The 20,008-nt window shown below is 34.8% G+C and overlaps 1 protein-coding gene across 12 annotated transcripts in view; it reads right to left on the bottom strand.

The window, feature by feature from the left end:
- The window catches only part of SUPT20H (SPT20 homolog, SAGA complex component), a 42,230-nt gene that overhangs the window by 3,638 nt on the left and 18,584 nt on the right, over positions 1-20,008 (bottom strand). For 6 of the 12 annotated variants that reach the window (XM_039253616.1, XM_039253619.1, XM_039253618.1 and 3 more), the window contains exons 11-23: positions 17,964-18,120; positions 17,816-17,872; positions 16,274-16,345; positions 15,621-15,778; positions 14,422-14,448; positions 13,832-13,864; positions 13,147-13,264; positions 12,553-12,655; positions 12,250-12,408; positions 10,241-10,547; positions 9,588-9,742; positions 6,880-6,935; positions 3,885-4,016 (exon numbers count right to left, since the gene is read on the bottom strand). In XM_039253616.1, the coding sequence (XP_039109547.1) occupies positions 3,885-4,016; positions 6,880-6,935; positions 9,588-9,742; positions 10,241-10,547; positions 12,250-12,408; positions 12,553-12,655; positions 13,147-13,264; positions 13,832-13,864; positions 14,422-14,448; positions 15,621-15,778; positions 16,274-16,345; positions 17,816-17,872; positions 17,964-18,120 (1,534 nt within the window). The remainder of the gene's footprint in view (positions 1-3,884; positions 4,017-6,879; positions 6,936-9,587; positions 9,743-10,240; positions 10,548-12,249; positions 12,409-12,552; positions 12,656-13,146; positions 13,265-13,831; positions 13,865-14,421; positions 14,449-15,620; positions 15,779-16,273; positions 16,346-17,815; positions 17,873-17,963; positions 18,121-20,008) is intronic. The other 6 variants (XM_039253630.1, XM_039253627.1, XM_039253628.1 and 3 more) reach the window with 3 other exon arrangements.

Genomic DNA, 20,008 nt, shown 5'->3' on the forward strand with positions numbered 1-20,008 from the left:
GCGTTCCTAAAACTAAAACTAATAAATGAATTAGTTCAGTAGGATTTCAAAATACAAGATCAGCATACAAAAATAAATTCTGGATACTATTTTAGTGACCATGTGAAAACCTGAATTCTAAAGCAGTACCTACCATTTGCAACTCAATAAAAGAAAAAAAACCCACTTGGTATAAATCTACAAAACCTACATAAGGTTTGTATGCTGAAAAGCAGCTGATTTTGGCTTACGCAGAGACACTTCTGTGTTGATGGACTAGAAAATTCACACAGTTGGGGCGCCTGGGTGGCTTAGTCAGTTAAGCGTCTGACTTTCGCTTAGGTCATGATCTCGCGGTTCGTGGGTTCAAGCCCTGCGTCGGGCTCTGTGCTGGCTGCCAGCTCAGAGCCTGCAGCCTGTTTCAGTCTGTGACTCCCTCTCTCTCTGACCCTCCCCTGCTCACGCTGTCTCTCTCTCTCTCTCTCTATCCTAGAAATAAATAAAACATTAAAAAACAACAACAACAAAAAAAAAATTCACACAGTAAAGATGGTAAAGTCATTCTCAAACAGACCTATTCTGTTTGAGAATTCAATTTCTTAAAAAAAAAAAAAAAAAAAATCACAGCAGGTTCCTTACCCCCTCCCCCACCCCCGCCATCTATAAACAGGATGATTCTAAAATTTGTATGTAAAGGCAAAAGACCTGGAACAGCTAAGCAATTGTGAAAAACAAAATGGGAGGAAAACCTCTGCCTGATTTTAAGACTTCCCATATAGTCCACACAGATCAAGACAGTGTAGTACTAGCACAGGGGCAGAAACATAGATAAGTGGAAAAGAATACAGAACACAAAAAGCCATGCAAATAGGTCTTGACAAAAGTGTAAAAGTAATTACACTTATAAAGATCACTTTCTCAACAAACACCATTATACCAATCGGACAACGTCCCTTCTCTGGCCTCACCAGTGAACATGGACCCAAGTCTTATACCTTACACAAAAATTAACTGGAAATGGATCACAGATTTAAATGAAAAGCTCTAAAACTGTTAGAAGATAACACAGGAAAACATCTTTGGGGTCTAGAGTGGGGTGAGGCATTCCTAGACATAATACATAAAGTACAATCTATAAAAGAAATAAGTTGATAACTCAGACTGCACCCAAACTAAAAACTTTTGTCCTGAAAAAGACTTTGTTACCACCAAAAAATGTTTGAAATAACATTTTAGTAAACAACGTAAGTTAAACATTTCCAAAAAGTTGTAACACATTTATCTTGAACGGACTTCCCTAGATTCACTGCACGGAAGAGCACAGTCCTGATAGAAGAGGATACTCTTGAACTTGGAGCTCTGCTCATGTAATGAACAGGAATAAGAAAAGCAGATTACATTACTTCCATAACAAATCTATTTTAAAACAAAAGGAAAACTCCCCAAATATAATACCCTCCCCCAAATTTCCACCCAGCTGGCAGTATTCCTCCTAAAAACACCCTACAGTACTAAACAGAACTGTAAGACAAGACTGCAAAACAGACCATCCAAAAGAAAAACTCAAAAAACTGAAGAGAAGTGAAAATACATGTTTTCACAACACAACGTAATTAAACTAGGAAGCAATTACAGAAAGCTATCTGGAAAATTCTCAAATATGTGAAAATCAAATTGCACACATCTAAAACTCCATGGATTTACGAGAAATTCATGAGGGACGTTAGCGAATACTCTCTGATGAATGAAAATAAAGGCACATACATAAAAACTTGTGGGAAGCAGCTCAAACACTACTGAGAAGGAAATTTATAACACTTTATTTTAGAAAAGAAAGGTTTCAATTCAATAATCTAAGCTTCTACCTTAGGAAATTCGGAAAAAAAGGAACAAATCAGAACTGCAAAGCAGGAAATTATTCCAGAAATAAAGATCGGAAACTACACATTAAAAGGGCCCAATAGAAAAGACAGGGAAATATAAATTCTGACAGTTTCAGACTTTAAAGATAGAAACAAATTTTCAGGGTTTCTAGGCAATCTTCTGAAGTTAACTTACAACACGAAGGTATGTGTCAGACTTTCCAAAAACCTACAGAGAAGTGAACAGTGGGCAGCATTTTCAACTAATTAAAAAAAAAGACCTAAAACTATAAAACTCTCAGAAGAAAGCATAAGGAAAATGCTTCACAACACTGGATTTGGCAAAGATTTTAATATGACATACCAAAAGCACAAACAACAAAAATAAAAATAAAGTGGGATTACATCAAAATTGAAAACTTTTGGGCATCAAAAGATAATCAGAGTGAAAAGCAACCCATGGAGTAGAAGAAAATATGTGCAAATTATATATTTGATAAAGGATTAATATCCAGACTATATAAAGAATTTCTGTAACTCAAGAACAACAAAACAACTCCTAAAAAACCTGATTTGAAAAACAGGCAAAAGGACCTGAGTAAACATTTCTCCAGAGAAGATATATAAGAGATGAGCAAGTATATGAAAAAATTTAATAGCACCAATCATTAGGGAAACACAAATCACAATGAAAGATTACCTATCATCTGTTATGATGGTAACTATTTTATTTTTTTTTTTTATTTTATTTTTTTTTTTATGTTTTATTTATTTCTAGGAGAGAGAGAGACAGCATGAGCAGGGGAGGGTCAGAGAGAGAGGGAGTGACAGACTCTGAAACAGGGTCCAGGCTCTGAGCTGGCAGTCAGCACAGAGCCCGACGCGGGGCTCAAACCCACGAACCGCGAGATCATGACCCGAGCGAAAGTCGGACGCTCAACCGACTAAGCCACCCGGGCGCCCCTGATGGTAACTATTTTAAAAAGCCCCTGAAAATAACTATTGAAACTTGTTAGGATGTGGAGAAACAGAAACTTTGTGCACGGCTGTAGAGAATATAAAATAGTATAGCCACATGGAAAATATATGGTCCCTCAAAAGTTAAAAATCCAACTCTGGGGATTACCCAAAAGAACTGAAATCAGGGACTTGAAGAGCTATTTGTACACCCATGTTCATAGCAGTATTTATCACAGCCAAAAGATAGAAGCAATCCCAACGTCCACTGATAGATGAACAAAATGTGGTCTGTGTGGGTGTGTACAGATATCCAGAGTTCTATGGAATATCCACAAAGCAATTCCACAATGGATTATTATTCAGCCTTAAAAGTACGGAAATTCTGACATATACTACAACATGGATGAACCTGGAAGGCATGATAGTAAGTAAAATAAGCCAGTCACAGAAAGACAAATACTGTCTAGAAGAGTCAAACACAGAGAAATAGGAAGTAGTTGTCAGGATTAGGGAGAGAGGAATTAGGAAATTATTGTTTAATGGACACAGAGTTTCAGTTTTGCAAGATGAAAATGCTCTAAAGACTGGTTGCATGGCAATATGAATATACTTAACACTTCTTGAGATGCACACTTAAAATGGCTGAAAACAACAAAATTATATGTATTTTACCGTAATTAAAAAACAAGTGAAAATCAATTTAATACCCAGCCAAATAACCCTTCATGAGTTAAAGAATTTCATTATTCAATTTCATTCTGTTTGACAACATAAAAATATTTGTCTCTCTTCCCTCTGCCCTAAGCTTCATAAATAATAGGAACATCTCTATTCCAATAGAGACAAAAAATACTGTACACAGAAGAATGATGACTGGGCAAAAAAATACATGGGCTTTAGGAGCAGAAAGAGAATCTGAAAAAGGCACCCAATAACTGATCACTACTACTGCTAATAAAGAAAAGCAGAATAAGAATTGTTCGTGAGAACTAAAAAAGCATGTCAAATATGCTTGGAATATACAGGAAAATAAAAAGTGCTGTTCTGTAATACAAAGCAAACGGAGGGCTAGGAAGTACATACCTGCTCCCCTGGCTGTTGAGGACTAGACGTTGTGGGCTGCTGAGGTTGCTGTGCTGTAAACTGTGAAAGCTGCTGCTGCTGCTGCTGCTGCTGCTGCTGCAGAGTGTTAAAAATGAGTGAACCACCTGGAAGCTATTAAAGAAGAACTAATCAGATAATTTCACATTATTTACATTTCTTTACTCCATATATACTTTTGGAACACTCACAGTGTATCAGGCATTCTTCTCTGGCTTGAGGAAAACAGGGGAACAAAAACCAAACCAGACCAATATCCTTACCCTTAAAGAAAATCTATTTAAAAACAATTTTTAAGTGCTATTGCTTTGGGCTCTCAAATATGTAAGTAATCTGAGGGGCGCCTGGGTGGCTTAGTCGGTTAAGCGTCCGACTTTCGCTCAGGTCATGGTCTCGTGGTTCGTGGGTTCGAGCCCCGCGTCGGGCTCTGTGCTGACTGCCAGCTCAGAGCCTGGAGCCTGTTTCAGTCTGTGACTCCCTCTCTCTCTGACCCTCCCCTGCTCACGCTGTCTCTCTTTCTCTTTCCTAGAAATAAGTAAAAAAAAAAATTTAAAAAAATTAAAAAAAAAAAAATGTAAGTAATCTGAAACATAAATTTATCTGCTTCAAGTTAATAGTGAGCTATCCAAATGTACATTTAATCCTTCTTACACATCAATATAAAACATTAAATGATTACGAAATATAAAAGAAACTAGTGATAATCAGAGACATACATTAAGAAAACTTCTGTAATTTGTTCTAGCTTCACAACCCAGCAATGCATGGATTCTTATATAACATAGTAAGGAATTACAAAGCTGTAAAGCAAGTGCATTAGATATCCATATTTTTGGTACTACTTGCTGCTCTGTCATTACGTTATCAAAATTAAATTACTTCAAAAACCAAACCAGACCAAAAACCCCAAAACACTTATTAAAGCACCCAGAAAACTCCATGTTAAAAATTAAAACTGTGGTTTCCAATTGCATCAGGAAACAAATGGTTTTTCCATTTATTCTATAGGAATTTAAGTTATAGTAGTCTCCCTTCATGCACGGTTTTGCTTTCCCGAGTTTCAGTTACTACAGTCAATTGCAGTCCACAAGCAGATGATCCTCCTGACATGGTCAAGAGTAGCCTAATGCTATGCCAGAATGCCTGCATTATTTACTTCCCTTCATCTCCTCACATAGGCATTTTATTATCTCAAATCACAAGAAGGGTGAATACAGTAGAACAGAATATTTTAAGAGAGGAACCATATTTACATAACTTTTACTACTCTGTACTATTACAACTGTTCTATTAGTTACTGTTAATCTGTGTGTCTAATTCACAAATTAAACTTCATTGTAGGAACTGTGAAAATAAAGGGAAGCCTAACTACAGTTAGGAAGCTCAACATCATTTATAGGAAGACTGTCAATTACAGACCCCAACAAAAGAATCCTCAACAGGAAAGGAATGTGAGGTCCCAGCAGGGATGTATATACTGCATCTCCTACCAAGAAATCGACCACCCTTAAACTCATCCAATGAGAAGCCATCATCACCTTGAACCCTTTTCTCATTTGGACTTCATTCACAACAACCCTTTCCAACTTCCTCCTCTGTCACAAAATAACATTCTTCTCCTGTGTCTGTTGAACTTGCCTATGGTTTTGCCATAGCTTGCTTGGCCCAAATAGCAATTCTCTATTATTCCCAAATAAACCCATTTTGCTGGTAAAATACCTGAGTTTTATTTTTAAGGTTAATAGTATGATGTATAGGAAAAAACAATATATACAGGGTTTTGGCACTATCCATATTTTAGGGATCTTGAACATCTATGAAACATATCTCCTGTGGATAATGGATAATTGGGGACTATGTATAAGCACAATGAAGTCCTTATATTTAGAACTCTTAGGTATGTGTAGTCAAAAAAAATTTTTTTTTAATTAAAAAAGAGGTCTGTAAGTCAAAATCTCTAATCTCAGTACAGCTCATCATTAGATAAATTTGGAAATTTGGACATAGCTTAAGTCAACTGTTCCTTCCTCAGTCAGATAATAAAGGTTGCAAAATATAATTAATATATAAAGTGTCCTTATTCCTTATTAGTGCTCTTAAGGGATTCCACTGTTCCCTTCCAACAGCAATAGGAAGGCTGGAAAGTTGGCTAAATAAACCAATGTGAGTACAAGATGTAAATACACTGCATCTTGCGTAAGAAATGCTTTCTAAGTTTTGGCTTAAAATACATTTCCTGATTTGTTTCTTATTCCTGAATACCAGGTTGGGTTGATTTGTCTGGTACTGTCATTTCCCAATAATCCAAAGCTCTGCCATTTTATGTCCAGACATTCATGTCTACTTTTTCTAAAAATTCTCTGTAGATAACCCCATCAATTTTCCAACCTGGTAGCTTTACGCTGGACTTCATTCTTAAAGTACTTAGCATAACACCAAAAATATTGTTAAGTTCACAACGTGTACTAAATTCTCCACTTTCAACCTCTGTATGTTGACACTGACAACACGTAAGTAACGCCTTATCATTAGACACAAACTAATCTGACATTTATTGAATGACTATTAAGTGCTTGGCACTGTGCCAAGCAATCATAATCTGCTTAGGAAAGAAAAAAATTGCTATTTTAAAAATCTCTCTTCAAACAAAAAAGTAATACGTATAATGTACACATAAAATGTCTGTTGAGAGGAATTATTTTCTAAGTATATTTATTACTGCTATTGTAGACAAAATGTAGTCCTTGGTAACTGACTAGGCAGGGTGCTAGCACCAATGAGCAGGGTATACAGGACACGGATTCTTTCTCCTTAATACGCTTTTCATGTGATCTTACAAAGAGAGCAATACTTAACCACATTTTTAGAAGGTTTTAAACAGACTTCAAAATTTCAAATGCTCATTTATGATCAGATATACATCATTAAAAAAGATATAAAGTAAAAAATTCAATCAAAAGCAGTGTTTCACATTTACCTGGAGTAGATTTAAGGGCCTGAGACTTGAAGTATTTTTTAAACCAAATGGAACACCTGTTAAAAGAAACTCATGGTTATAACAGGGAATTAAAATTTTATTACACTTCAAAATACTTTATATAATAGTATATATGAACACTTTAAGTACTTTCAGCATAGATGTGGTTATTTTTTCTATACTTCAAAATATATTAAAAAAAAAAAATTCATTACTATGGAGTGCATATGGAGTGCATTTTACAGCCATAATTCCGAGATATTGGGGGTTCAATTTCAGACCACTGCAGTAGACTGAATATTGCAATAAAGTCAAAATTTTCTAATTTCCCAGTGAACAGAAGTTACATTTATATTATAGTCTATTAAGTGTGCAATAGCATTTTGTCTAAAAACACAACGTACAAACCTTAATTAAAATATTTTGCTAAAAATACATCAACCGAGCTTTCAATGAGTCACACTGATCACAGAGGACTATAACAAATGTAATTAATAATGAAAAGATTTGAAATATTTCAAGGATTACTAAAATGTGACCAAGAGGTATGAAATAAGCAAATGCAGTTGGAAAAAATGACATCAACAGTCTTGCTTAATGCAGGGTTGCCACAAACCTTCAATTTGTAAAAGAAAATGCGTATTTGCAAAGTGCAATAAACTGAGGTATGCCTGTAGTCTATTATTTCAGAAATGATAACTTCTTTATCACTGTTTTGACCTTTGGCTAGAGAAAGTAATGAGGAAGTATTGCAGACACCATGAATATAATAAAACTACCACTGCTGTGGAATTTTCCACATTTCAGGTATTGATATCTATTTAAATTCTTCCATGCTAAGTAGTATACATACAATAATAATTCTATCTCTGAGAACCCAAATGCTCTTTGCTATTTTTTTCAAGTATAAATGGTAATATTAATAATGTTAAAAGAACACGGAATTTTGTGTATAAGGCTCGAAACTGTTATCCTGAACTTATTCTCAAAAATCTGTGAGGCAACATAAAGCAGAAGTTGGCAAACTTTTCCAGTAGGCTTTGTGGGTCCCATACGGCCTCTGTGGCATAGTCTTCTATTTTTTTTCCTACACAAATCTATAAAAAAAGGTAACCATTCTTAGCTTAGACTGTGGGTTTGCTCAAGGTATGTGTATATTCTGCTAAGAAAATATACCAAGTTGAACACTCATTAAAATGTATCTAGTCCTCTAAAGCAGACAATTGCATTAAAAAAAAGACAAAAGGCACCACGATCACAGTTAATGGTATCAAGTATTGTGTAAGAAAATGAAGGTACATAATCATTCTATAATATTACAATATTGATATACTAATAGATTCTCATGAAGACATAGGACATGACTTCCTTTAAAAATGGATTACCTCCGTTATAACGCTTATAGCTTACCGAAAGCACTTTCAGATCACTAATTTCTCCTAAGTACCATCTGAAATTAGCTAGTTTCACTCCCATTTTAGAGCAAATGAAACTGAGGGAGACAAATTAAGAGACTTCTTTTAGGCCCCATGGTTAACATCTTGAGCCATGTGTAACTAATTGGTAGAAGTATATGTAAATATAAACATCCTAAATTCAACATTTGATTCCATCTGCAGGGCTTCTGCCACTAAAGGAACATTTATGAACACTAAAATGAAATCACCAGCGAGAATTAGGAAATCAAAGGAATATGTTATCTTGTTTATATTTTTTAGGTTCGATTTCTCGTAACCCAGAAATTAAAAAAAAAAAATATTTCTTACTATGTCAAGTTTGTTTTTCCTGCTAAATTTTTTCTCAGCAGTAAGAAACTGGATTGTTCCAAAGTATTACAATACATTCTTTCAAACAGCACTAAAAATTAGTGCTTGGGGCACCTGGGTGGCTCAGTCGGTTGAGTGTCTGACTCTGGCTTAGGTTATAATTTCATGGTTCGCACTGTCAGCCCAGAGCCAGCTTTGGAACCTCTGTCCATCCCCTCTCCCTCCACCCCCTCCCATATTTGCACCCCTCACACTCTGTCTCCCTCTCTCTCAAAAACAAATAAACATTAAAAAAAAAAATACTGTAAGTAATTACAACTATTTTCCAGGACATTTAACAGCAGTAACTATTATTGCGATAAAACTATTACTAATTATGAGGAGGACAGAAAATATTTTTGAACGCTTATGTGTCTCAGCCAGTTTAAGTACATCATCTCTATTTACTCATTTAATCTTCACAAGTCTGAGGCAAGGCTCAATTATTATTCCCCATTTCATTCACAAGGAAAGTGAGATGACTTTCCCATGATTACACTGTTTATAAGTTGCACAACTGCGATTCAAACTCAGGCAGTCTGGCTCCAGCAGCTGGGCTTTTTATTGCCCTTCTGTGTTGCCTTTCTCATACAACCTATGTTTCCAAAATAGGTCTTTTACCTGGAATAAGACTACACTGACAATAAGGCAACCAAAGTTAATTTATTATGTTTGGAAGGCAGATCTAATTTGTAGAAACTTACCAACTCTTTTCATAGAAGTTAACTGTTAAATGTTTTTTAATTCAAATATCAGAACTTCAAGGGCTTTTAAAATGAAATACCTGCGACATAATGCTTCAAGAAATAAGGACATTAAGTGTATATAATATGCTTAAAATGACATTTTTATATTAGCATATACTTGAATTTTTTTAGCAGTTATTATTTCCAATATTCTGACCTGCTTGAGAAGCTGCCTGCATTGCACCGGGCAATGTATTTGGTAGCAGACCTCCTGAGGGTAGAAGGCCACTCAGGTTTATTCCTGCAGGAGTTATGGCACCAGTGTTACAGCCCAGCATAGGGTTTGAACCACTCATCAAAGCCTGGGCTCCACTGTGGGAGAATAAGACAAAGCATTAAACTTGCACTACAAAAGAAAAAATCAACCGCACAGTCATTCTTTGGATTGAAAAACAAACAAAAGTAGGCACTTCTGGTCTTAAACATCAGTTTTGGGGCTCAGTTTCGTTTTTATGCTGGACAGTTGACAGTAAGACTATCTAAAATTAAGCACTGTATATTTATCAAGGTTTAAGATATAATTTGGAAGAGTAAAAGCCTTAATAAACGGATTAAAAGGTGAGAACACTGGGAATAAACATGATAATCTATGCTGCTGCCAATACGTACTAGTATCATGTTCGTGCATGTAATACATGCATTACCTAAAACTGAAACACTCTTGTTGAGATAGCATCTATCCACATCTAAACTTTTTGTTTTTCAGTTTCAGATATATGCAATTTGTTATTAATTTCACAAGAAATTATTTAGATTGGTGAAGAGTATCTTTAAAAAGAAAAGAAATTCAGAGCATCAATGCAAACTTACCAAACAGAGCCCACTACATTGATGAAGTTAAGTCCAGCAGAGTTTGCCATGACCTGGGTGGCCGTGGTTCCTGTAGTTATGGATGTTACCATGGTGGAAAGAGGAATGGTTGTTACAGGCATTGCCTGGCTCAGAGACCTTTGCTGCTGAGCAAACTGAGTTAACAAAGTGGGCTGAGGGGTGAAGCCTGAATCTTGGGGAGTAGGGGTGGCTGAAGGGGTAATAGGAGTTGAGCTCTGAGCATCAGGAGGGTGTGGGGTCGATGAAGGGGTTGGTGTAGGAGTAGATGGCTTAGGAGTTCCAGATCCTGCTCATTGAGAAAAATAAAAATTGCTAGTTTGTTATAAATGGCCAGTCCTTTTTAAAATAAGGTTAATGGAATCTTACTTAGCACTGACAATTTGTTCCAGTTTTTTTTAAGCAGTTAACTGCAAGTGTTAATTTCTACACATGATACATGAGTGTTGCTACACTCAATTACAATTAAGGATGCAGTATATCACCTAAAAATTCCATCAAAGATGCTATTACAGTAACAGTAAAATATACATTTGTATTCTACCACAATACCCATTTGAAAGTTAATTTCCTACATGCTACCTTTGGCCTAAAAAGTTTAAGAGGAATTAAAAATAACATTCTTTGTTATTTACGATTTCACTAATTTAGAACTTCATTTTAAAAATATTGCTTATTTTCTGAAACAGTCTGAGATAAACTTTGAACATATTTAATAAATTACATATGGTTAACCATCATATTTGGCCCCTAAATATACATGTTTAATTCCTAACACATCAAGTTTATCCTGACAAACAAATTTACAAAACACAGTTATAAAGCAAATATTTGATAGATAATACTGCATCTTTAACAGTAACTGTGTACTTCTGTTTAAATGTAAGAATGTATAGAAAATCTGTTGTGAATGAAGTATGCACAGTTTATCAACTTTTTAAAAAAAACAAAAACAAAAAACAAAAACCAAAAAAATAAAACCAAAAGCTCTTGAGGTGTTTTCTTTTTTAGCTTTCATGTCCTGCAGAAAGAAAGGAAAGAAATGTGAATGTCCAGAAGCTGTCACTCAACCCTTACTTAAAGTAACAACTGTGTGCAGTAGATTAACATAATCCATACCCACAACATAAGAAGTGTGAATAAGACTTCCAGGAAATTTATAAATTTTTCTTTGTGCAAAACAAGAAGGCAGAAAAATTACACCTTTTGAGCTATCAAGATGAAGATGTTTATATCTAAGGCGAAGACCACCCTATCACTGTGCAGTGTACTAAAACTTTCAGCACACTTTAGTTATCTATAAAAAAATCTAAAAAACTGGAATGCTGTTTTTGCAGATTGGCACCTAAATATCTCAGAAATCTCTAATATGAAGAAATTCTCCCAAATGAATGCTAATTCTTGCAGAAGTCTTCTTGATGTTAAAAAAAAAAAAAAGTATTCAGTAGTAAAAATTACATTTTAATATTTTCAGAATAATGCTTTATGGTCATTACCACATTTTAGTAACTGATTACAATTTTTAAGAGTGTAGGAGTGTTTTTGAAAAATCGGTTTTCAGTTTATTTTATCACCACCTTGGACCTAGTTGGTTTTCTACATATACAAAGATAGGACTGCAGCAACAACTCTTATGACATTTTTTTCCATATCAGCTACATAGTTTCTATAAAATGTAACATGATCCTAGGGCACTGGAATAAAAAATATTTTGGATTCTTATTGCCATATTTAACTAACAGATTATTTAAGGAGATGTGTAGGTTGCAAGTCTAGAAGGTATACACACAGTGCATACATAGATACAGAAAAACAAATACAATAAACACATAGTACATACAATCAACAAGAGACCTGCCTGAAGCTTCTCAAAACTTACACATTTTGGGTACATAGTACATTTAGATTTCAATATTTTACTGGTCAAAAAAATAACTGTTTTAAGAAACATTAATGCAAAAAGCTAATGAAGTATTTAAGTTATAACTCACTTTGTGATGAACTGGCAGGTGACAAGGCAGCTGGAGAAAGCATGCTAACTTGATTGAGATCCACAGATGACTTCCGAGAAAGACTTGGTGGCTTGGAAGCAGGTGGAGGAGTTGGAGATTTAAGAAAGCTGCTGGTCTGTTGTGGTGTAAAATAGTTACCTGGAAGAATATGAAAGTTATTTCCCACATTTATAATTCAAAAATTCTGTGAATTATGTCAAAATATGAGTCAAGTTTACAAAATAGATTATGTCTGTATGACGCTTCTTACTCAAGATGACAGAAAACTAAAGAATGTGATACCTGAAGAACTATTTCCTGAGCTTGAGGGGAGTTTGATAGGTGGAGGTCGGTGTTTTACTCCTTTCCCCAATACTGAAGACTGAACTGATACAGTCTCGGGCTGCTGAGAAACAGGGACATTAAATATACTTGTTAACATTAAGTTCAAATAAGAAATTTATAAATTAATACCGCCATAGATTCTAGATGAGAACACAGGATTTAAAACCGCAAAGTACTCTTAGTGTTATAGATTGGGTAATATAGGTATTACAAAAAAGAAATAATTTTGCATAAGAACATCCACGAGATAAAGCATATATTTAGGATGAAGGAAAGATTTCTAAGTAGGTCGGGAGAAAAGAGTTTGAGGGAGAAGGGCAGAAAGGTATACTGAAGGCAAAGCTTCCATTCTTACATCTTTTTCAGGAAAATACACAGGTGTTCATTATACTTTTCTCTGAACCTTTGTGTATATTTGAAAATTTCCAATATATAAAGTTACATACTAATAATATATCCATCCCTCAAAAAATAGTCCTTACCCTTTCTTATATTCCTTGATAAATAATTAGGCACAAAAAAGTAGCAGTGCAAAAAAGTAATCAAACATACTTCTGTTTCTTTCCCTGGAGAAAGTTGACTCAAGCTGGCTGAGCCACTGGAGCTGTGTGACATTTTGACTGGACATTTGGCTTCATTCTGGACCAATTCCTGGTACTGATTCACTACCCTGGAATATGAGGAGTAAATGAGTAAAGATTAGCTGTTTTAAAACATAAATTTATAAGAGATAAATAATAACTGCTAATAAAAGATCCATCAAAATTTAACACAAAAACTTAAATTCGACAACTCATCTTTGTGCCAAAAGTATATTCTTTTAATCTTTTCAATGACAAGTTAATGCTCAAAACGTTTTGCTAATTAACAATCAAAACATAAACATACACATCTTCTTTTTAATACAAAAATTGCAGGGGTTATTTAACCAGTAAGCAGCCAAATAAATTACCCATTAACTTTTCCTACATTTCTGATTGAAGTACTATTTTAGAAACTATCTTCCTTTGCTACCAGTTATGTCTATGTTTACTTATTTAAAAAAAAAAACTATTTTAAACATTATTCTTTTAAACACGATCCTTTTTTCCCTAAATCTATTAAAAAATCCTAGTAATATCTAAGGTATAACTGAAATCAAAGTTGTGACTCCTAGTGGAGTTCTCCCTTATCCTAAAAGTGAAGTTTTTCATATCTATCCAGATTAAAGATAAAGAGGAGAATCAAATATTTTTACCTCTCAGCATCAGTCTTTGATCCAATAATAAACCTGAAATGTTGAAGAAAGAAAAAAGTATTAGGTTAAGAGTTGTCTTAAGGAGCCCTGGGATTATTTTTGAAGGCTTCCATATTTTAGTGACTGTAGTTTTATAAAAGGAGTCAAATCTACTGAGATATTAAAAAAAAATTAAATATATTTAAACTTATGAAGCAATGACCAAGTTTTGCATGCATTATAAAATAATCCTGTGAATAATTTGGTTGATTTAATTTAAGGGAGATGTAGTTTTGCATAAAACTTATGTATCAAAACAAAATCCGGGCTGAAAATTACCAAATACTATACATCTTTGCAAGTGCCTGCCCTATAGTACAATTCACTGGACTACTCTGTGCAAGGCCTCTGGCCTTCCTCTCATTTTAACCTTTGATTTTCGAAGTCATTATTAATGTCTATACAGCAGCTCTTAGAAAAGATTTTAGACAAGGAAGGTAGTTTATTGCCAATTCAATAAAATGTCTTTACCAGATCTTTTTAAAAAAAATTTGACATTTATATGATTTCTTAACAGATTAAAATAGTGAGTTTGTTTATTTTTTAATTACCAATTTGAATGGTCATCTGTGGAGGAGCTGAAATATAAAATGTAAAAAAAAGAAAAAACTTGGTTAATGCAGCTCAAACATTAACTTCATAGTTATTAATGCAAGTTATTTATGAATATGGAGGAATGAATGGAAGTAATAAATCATGCAGCATTTTTGCAGCAATTCCCTGACACAAAGGCAAAAAATTCAATTCTTGTTAGATCTAATCAGTAGGGTTCTGAACTGACTTTTTAATTGAAAAAAAGAATATTTCTTTGTATTTGAGAAAAGTCATAATTTAATATGACCAATGTATGTCTTTAAGGGGAAGATTTTTAAAAATATAGGTAATCAGAATATCTGATCTTTCTATAGAGTATTCAACAAAAGAAACTGCTAATGTGAAAAATTACCTAATGATTCCATGACTAATACTATTTCTTACCATTGAGTTTTACTTAGATACTGGTGAGGATGTTCTTTAAAATTCATCATTCTGTTATAGTTTCAATTAGCATCTTGTGTTAAAAGTAAAGACTTTATAAACAATTTAACATAGGCCTGGCCCCTGCTTTTTTCTGTTGAGCTCCTCCTGTTTGTAGTTTCTTCTCTTCAAAACCGCATCAACTTGGTTGAAAGACTAATAATCAAACTAACAATAAAAACAAAACTAAATACTATTAGCTTGTACTAAATATATGTAGTCCATAAATTTTGGACAATCAAATATACATGTGCTATGTATATAAATACAAATAAACATTTGATATATACATCAAATAAATATATACAGATTTCTAGAGCCAATTACTACCTTAAGCACAGTCTTTGCCCTTACATGCAGTACTACAATGACAAGTATCTTTAATACCTTCATCATTTATAGTAAACTTGCTTTCTACTTAAACTACTTCTTGGAAACACTTCATGCTCACAGGCTGAAGTCACAATGAGTAAGAAGGATACCAATGGTATACCCTTCAAAGTATGAAAATATTTATACCATAGGTTTTTAAGAAGATATTTTATTTTAAGTAAGTCTTGGACAACACAGTAACTGTGATTTAGGTTTACTTAGGTCCACTCACAAATCTAATTAGAGTACTTAACAAATGAATCCTCAAAGGGAAATTTTTATTCATTAACAGTTTATCAGTAGTTGCTAAATAAATTCTGATGCCTAATTCTGTCAATTACATGTATTTAACAGAACTCACTGGGATGGAGACATCTGGCTGTCATTTTCTTCGTCTTCTTTACATGGCTGTATTTTACCATAGTAAAGTGGATCACCAAGTGACTGCAAAATGGTCAGCTTTGTTTTCTGATACTGATTACCAGCTTCACATTCAAATACATAATCATCTTTTACATCCTGAAAAAGACAGAACACCCCAGATAAACACCTTCTTCAGTAAATATGTTATCAAAATGAACAAAATAAATGACAGATGAACTTATGTCTGGCAATAAGAAGGCACATAGCATGTTGGCTATCGACCAGGACTCTTTTTTACATAGCACTTTATGAATGAGCTCTAAAGGGGTAGTTAACTAAGCCCAAGTAAAATATGGCAGAATTTCATATACTGGACACATGAATGCAAATACTAAATATTAAAGGGATAAAACTTCAATAGGCAACCAAAAGAGAAGTAAAAATGCAGTTATACATTAAAACTGCCCTTTAAAATGGAAACCATACTTTGTGAAGAAGAAAACTGAACACCTATTATTTAATTCACTAAATCCCAACACTTCCTATAAATTAAAGAAAAAAAAATCCTAAAGGCACTTCATGTTTAATAAATTCAGATCCCAGATTAGAAACTGCTTTATTAGAAAGGAGACTGCTGCAGTGGTTACTTACATGGGCTGGCCAGACTGTTGGTTGTGAGTCATCAGACTTGATGGACTTTTCCACTTTAGCATATTTCTCCACCTAAGCAATCAAATCGGTAACAGCAAATGTAATGGAATCAGTATTGTGATGAAAGAGAAAAACCGAAGTAACTCAACAATATAGTTTCAAGCACAAAAATTCAATTGCTAATATCACCAACTATTTATGCTTGGTTCAAAACTCTCCTGATATGTTAAATTCCACCAACTGGTTTTAAAAAAACAAAATCAGAATCTCTTTTGTCATTAAGTAGGTGTAATAAACACAGCTGCTTTTCTGGAGAGTGCCTCTTCTGTTTATTCCATTAGCTGGTATCACATGCATCCTTTAGGAAAGTTGCAATACCAGAGAGAAAATCAGAAGCAGGATCTTTCCCTTTGCTGGGCTTTAAGGGAACAGGAATTGTCACGTAACAGTAGAAACAAAACTGGAGGAAAACTAGGGAAATTATATTAAGTTGGTAAGATTTTTGTGAACCATTTCCATTTTCTAGTTAGAGATGGACCATATTACCTCCTAGTAATCTGTGTGAATCAAATATACTAATTTTACTGGCAACCATGATCTTAAGGGTAAATCAGACTCGCCTGGGAATTCAGATTTCCATGTCCTTCCCCTGGAGACCTTACTCCACTGGAAGGTCTGAGGTGGGGCGTGAAGTCTACATTTTCACTGGTATTCTAGATGACTCTTCTGATTGATTCAGACTGGAAATATTCTACATCTGGGTTTTGTTACTCCAAGTGTAGGCTGCGGACCCCAGTTATCATGCAACTTGGGAGCCTGACAAAACTGCAGCATCTCAGGCGCTAGCCCATACTTGCTGAATTAAAATCTGCATTTTAACAAGCAAGCCAAGTGACCAGGATGTATATTAAAGTTTGAGAAGCACTGCTTTAGATATCCAATCTACCCTTCAAAGCTAAATCTCACTCTTTGGTATTTACATTAACATCTCTTCTCAAGCTGTGGTCCTCCAGAAAACATAGAAGTTATCAACATAGGAGAAATAGGAAAGTGAAAAATATATGAGACCAATCATCAAAAGATCTTTTCCGTGTTTTTGATCATTTGTAATTTATAGCTCATGATTATTCTGGATTGGTAATTCCTAATTTGGCCAGTGCTCCAGTATGATTAATTTTTAAATTTAACCAATTTGAGAAAAGAAGCATTATCAGGAAATTATAAGGAAGTATTTTAATGCATATTTTATATATATATATATATATATATATATAAAACTTCCCCCCACGGTTCAAAATTCTTTGGTTATATTCCTAAACACAGGCCTTTTACAGCAATACACAGAATGTGTTAAGGAGTTATATTCTTACATAAGTTAATGTGAAATAATATTCTAAAATATTCTAAAAATGAGCAATTGATTAAAAAAATCATTATCTTGTTTTTAAAACAAGTAAGAGTCTTTGTTTTCCCCAAAGTATCAGCTGCTATTAAACTTAGGAACCTTGTATGAAAATAAATGCAAATCATGAACTGACTTACATCTACTTCAGAAGGTATGGCCAAATTACAGGGACTCCGTTTCCACATATCTACACACTGAAAAATTAAAAACAGTATTAAAATGCTGAGAAATTAAAAATAAGCAAGCCTTTTGAAATAATAAGCTTTATTTTAAAAACACACTTACATTTCCTGCTTTAGAAATCTTGAGGTCATAATGTTGACCTGCTTTTCTTTCCTTCCTTTTTTGTAAGAAATCAAGTAATTTTAGCTGAGGCGGAGGTGGACAATGAGACAGATCCTGCTGCCGATTCAGAGAAGACCTGGAATACCTCTTGAAACACCTGAAATATGAAGAGAATTGAAAATAAAAGAAACTCAGAATAAATCTGGGTTTAAATCAGGATGCATTATAATGTAATTAAATGACCACTATCATTTATCAAGCAGAGTCCCAGGCACTGGTAAAATAAAAACGAACAAGACAAAAACATAAGTCCTGCTACCATGGAGCTGGTAGTCCAGAGGAGGAAAAAGACATTCACAACTAAACAGATAACTGCAGAAGAGCATTATGTCGGGGGTGGGGGTTGAGTAAAAACAACAAAGCCAGGGTTCTGCAGTGAGTCAGTGATAGAGAGGACAGCAGGAGGTAAGAGTAAGGAAGGACCAGACTCCTAAATGGCAAGAAGGAATAGGCCATGGTTAAGATCAGGGAATGAGTATTTGAAGGAGAGAAAATTTAAAAAATAAAGAATTAAAAACTTCCTTTGAAAACAGAAATAGGTGTGATTAGAGCACGAAGAGTCCACATAAGAGATGAGGTCAGGGAGTGAGGCAGGGCTCTTGCAGACCAATGGGAATGTGTTAATGTGAAGTTCAAGGGGATGCTTTACGGAAATCAAGCAAGTGGTGGCATACTCTGCTTTGAAGTTTTTATTTTTATTTATTTTTTAAATGTTTTATTTATTTCTAGGAGAGAGAGAGAGAGTGTGAGCAGGGGAGGGTCAGAGAGAGAGGGAGTCATGGACTGAAACAGGCTCCAGGCTCTGAGCTGGCAGTCAGCACAGAGCCCGACACGGGGCTCAAACCCACGAACCACGAGATCATGACCGAAGCGAAAGTTGGACGCTTAATCGACTAAGCCACCCAGGCGCTCCGTCTGCTTTGAAGTTTTTTTTTTTTTTTTAATTTTTTTATAAATGTTTTTATTTATTTCTAGGAGAGAGAGAGAGAGAGACAGTGTGAGCAGGGGAGGGTCAGAGAGAGAGGGGGTCACAGACTGAAACAGGCTCCAGGCTCTGAGCTGGCTGTCAGCACAGAGCCCGACGCGGGGCGCGAACCCACGAACCGCGAGACCATGACCTAAGCGAAAGTTGGACGCTTAATCAACTAAGCCACCCAGGCGCTCCGTCTGCTTTGAAGTTTTTAAAAGATTACTCCAGTTTGCTTATGTGGCAAATGGACCAAAAAGGAGCAAAGGTGGTAGCCAGAAGACCAAACAGAAATTTACTACAGAAATCAAGATAAAGACACTGCCAACTTGAAGATTTGGCAGTGCGGCATGGAGATGTGAAGATACAAGGAGACTTTATAGGACTATTGACAGATCTTATATGGACTTATTTCACCATTCCCAAAACTGTACCTTTTTCTTTAGTGTTTATTGTTTACATAGTAAATTAAGGAATTTAGAAAATGGGTATCTTTTCAAACTCCTTCAAACCTGAAGACAACCCAAAATGGGAAACTCAAACAACTGTCAAGAGTATCTAACGATGAGCCAATTAGAACTGTGATCCAAATTAATATGCATTCTTTTATTAAGTAGAAAAGACAGCTAAAACATGTAAAGATAAATTACAATGTCATAGGGGCACCTGGGTGGCTTAGTCGGTTAAGCGTCCGACTTTCGCTTAGGTCATGATCTCGCAGTTCGTGGGTTCAAGCCCCGCGTCGAGCTCTGTGCTGACTGCCAGCTCAGAGCCTGGAGCCTGTTTCAGTCCATGACTCCCTCTCTCTCTGACCCTCCCCTGCTCACGCTGTCTCTCTCTCTCTCCTAGAAATAAATAGAAATTAAAAAAAAAATTAAAAAAAAAATTACAATGTCATAAAAAGGCATTTGGTTACAAACTGACTTCTCAAACTGTTATTTTATCAGATATCAAAAATAAATCATGAATCATTTCTTTAAAAGCAGTATTAACAAAACAAACAGGTTACTGGTACTTA

Source organism: Hyaena hyaena, unplaced genomic scaffold (assembly GCF_003009895.1).
Source record: "Hyaena hyaena isolate Hyena2069 unplaced genomic scaffold, ASM300989v1 scaffold_457, whole genome shotgun sequence".
Classification (NCBI taxonomy): Eukaryota; Metazoa; Chordata; class Mammalia; order Carnivora; family Hyaenidae; genus Hyaena; species Hyaena hyaena.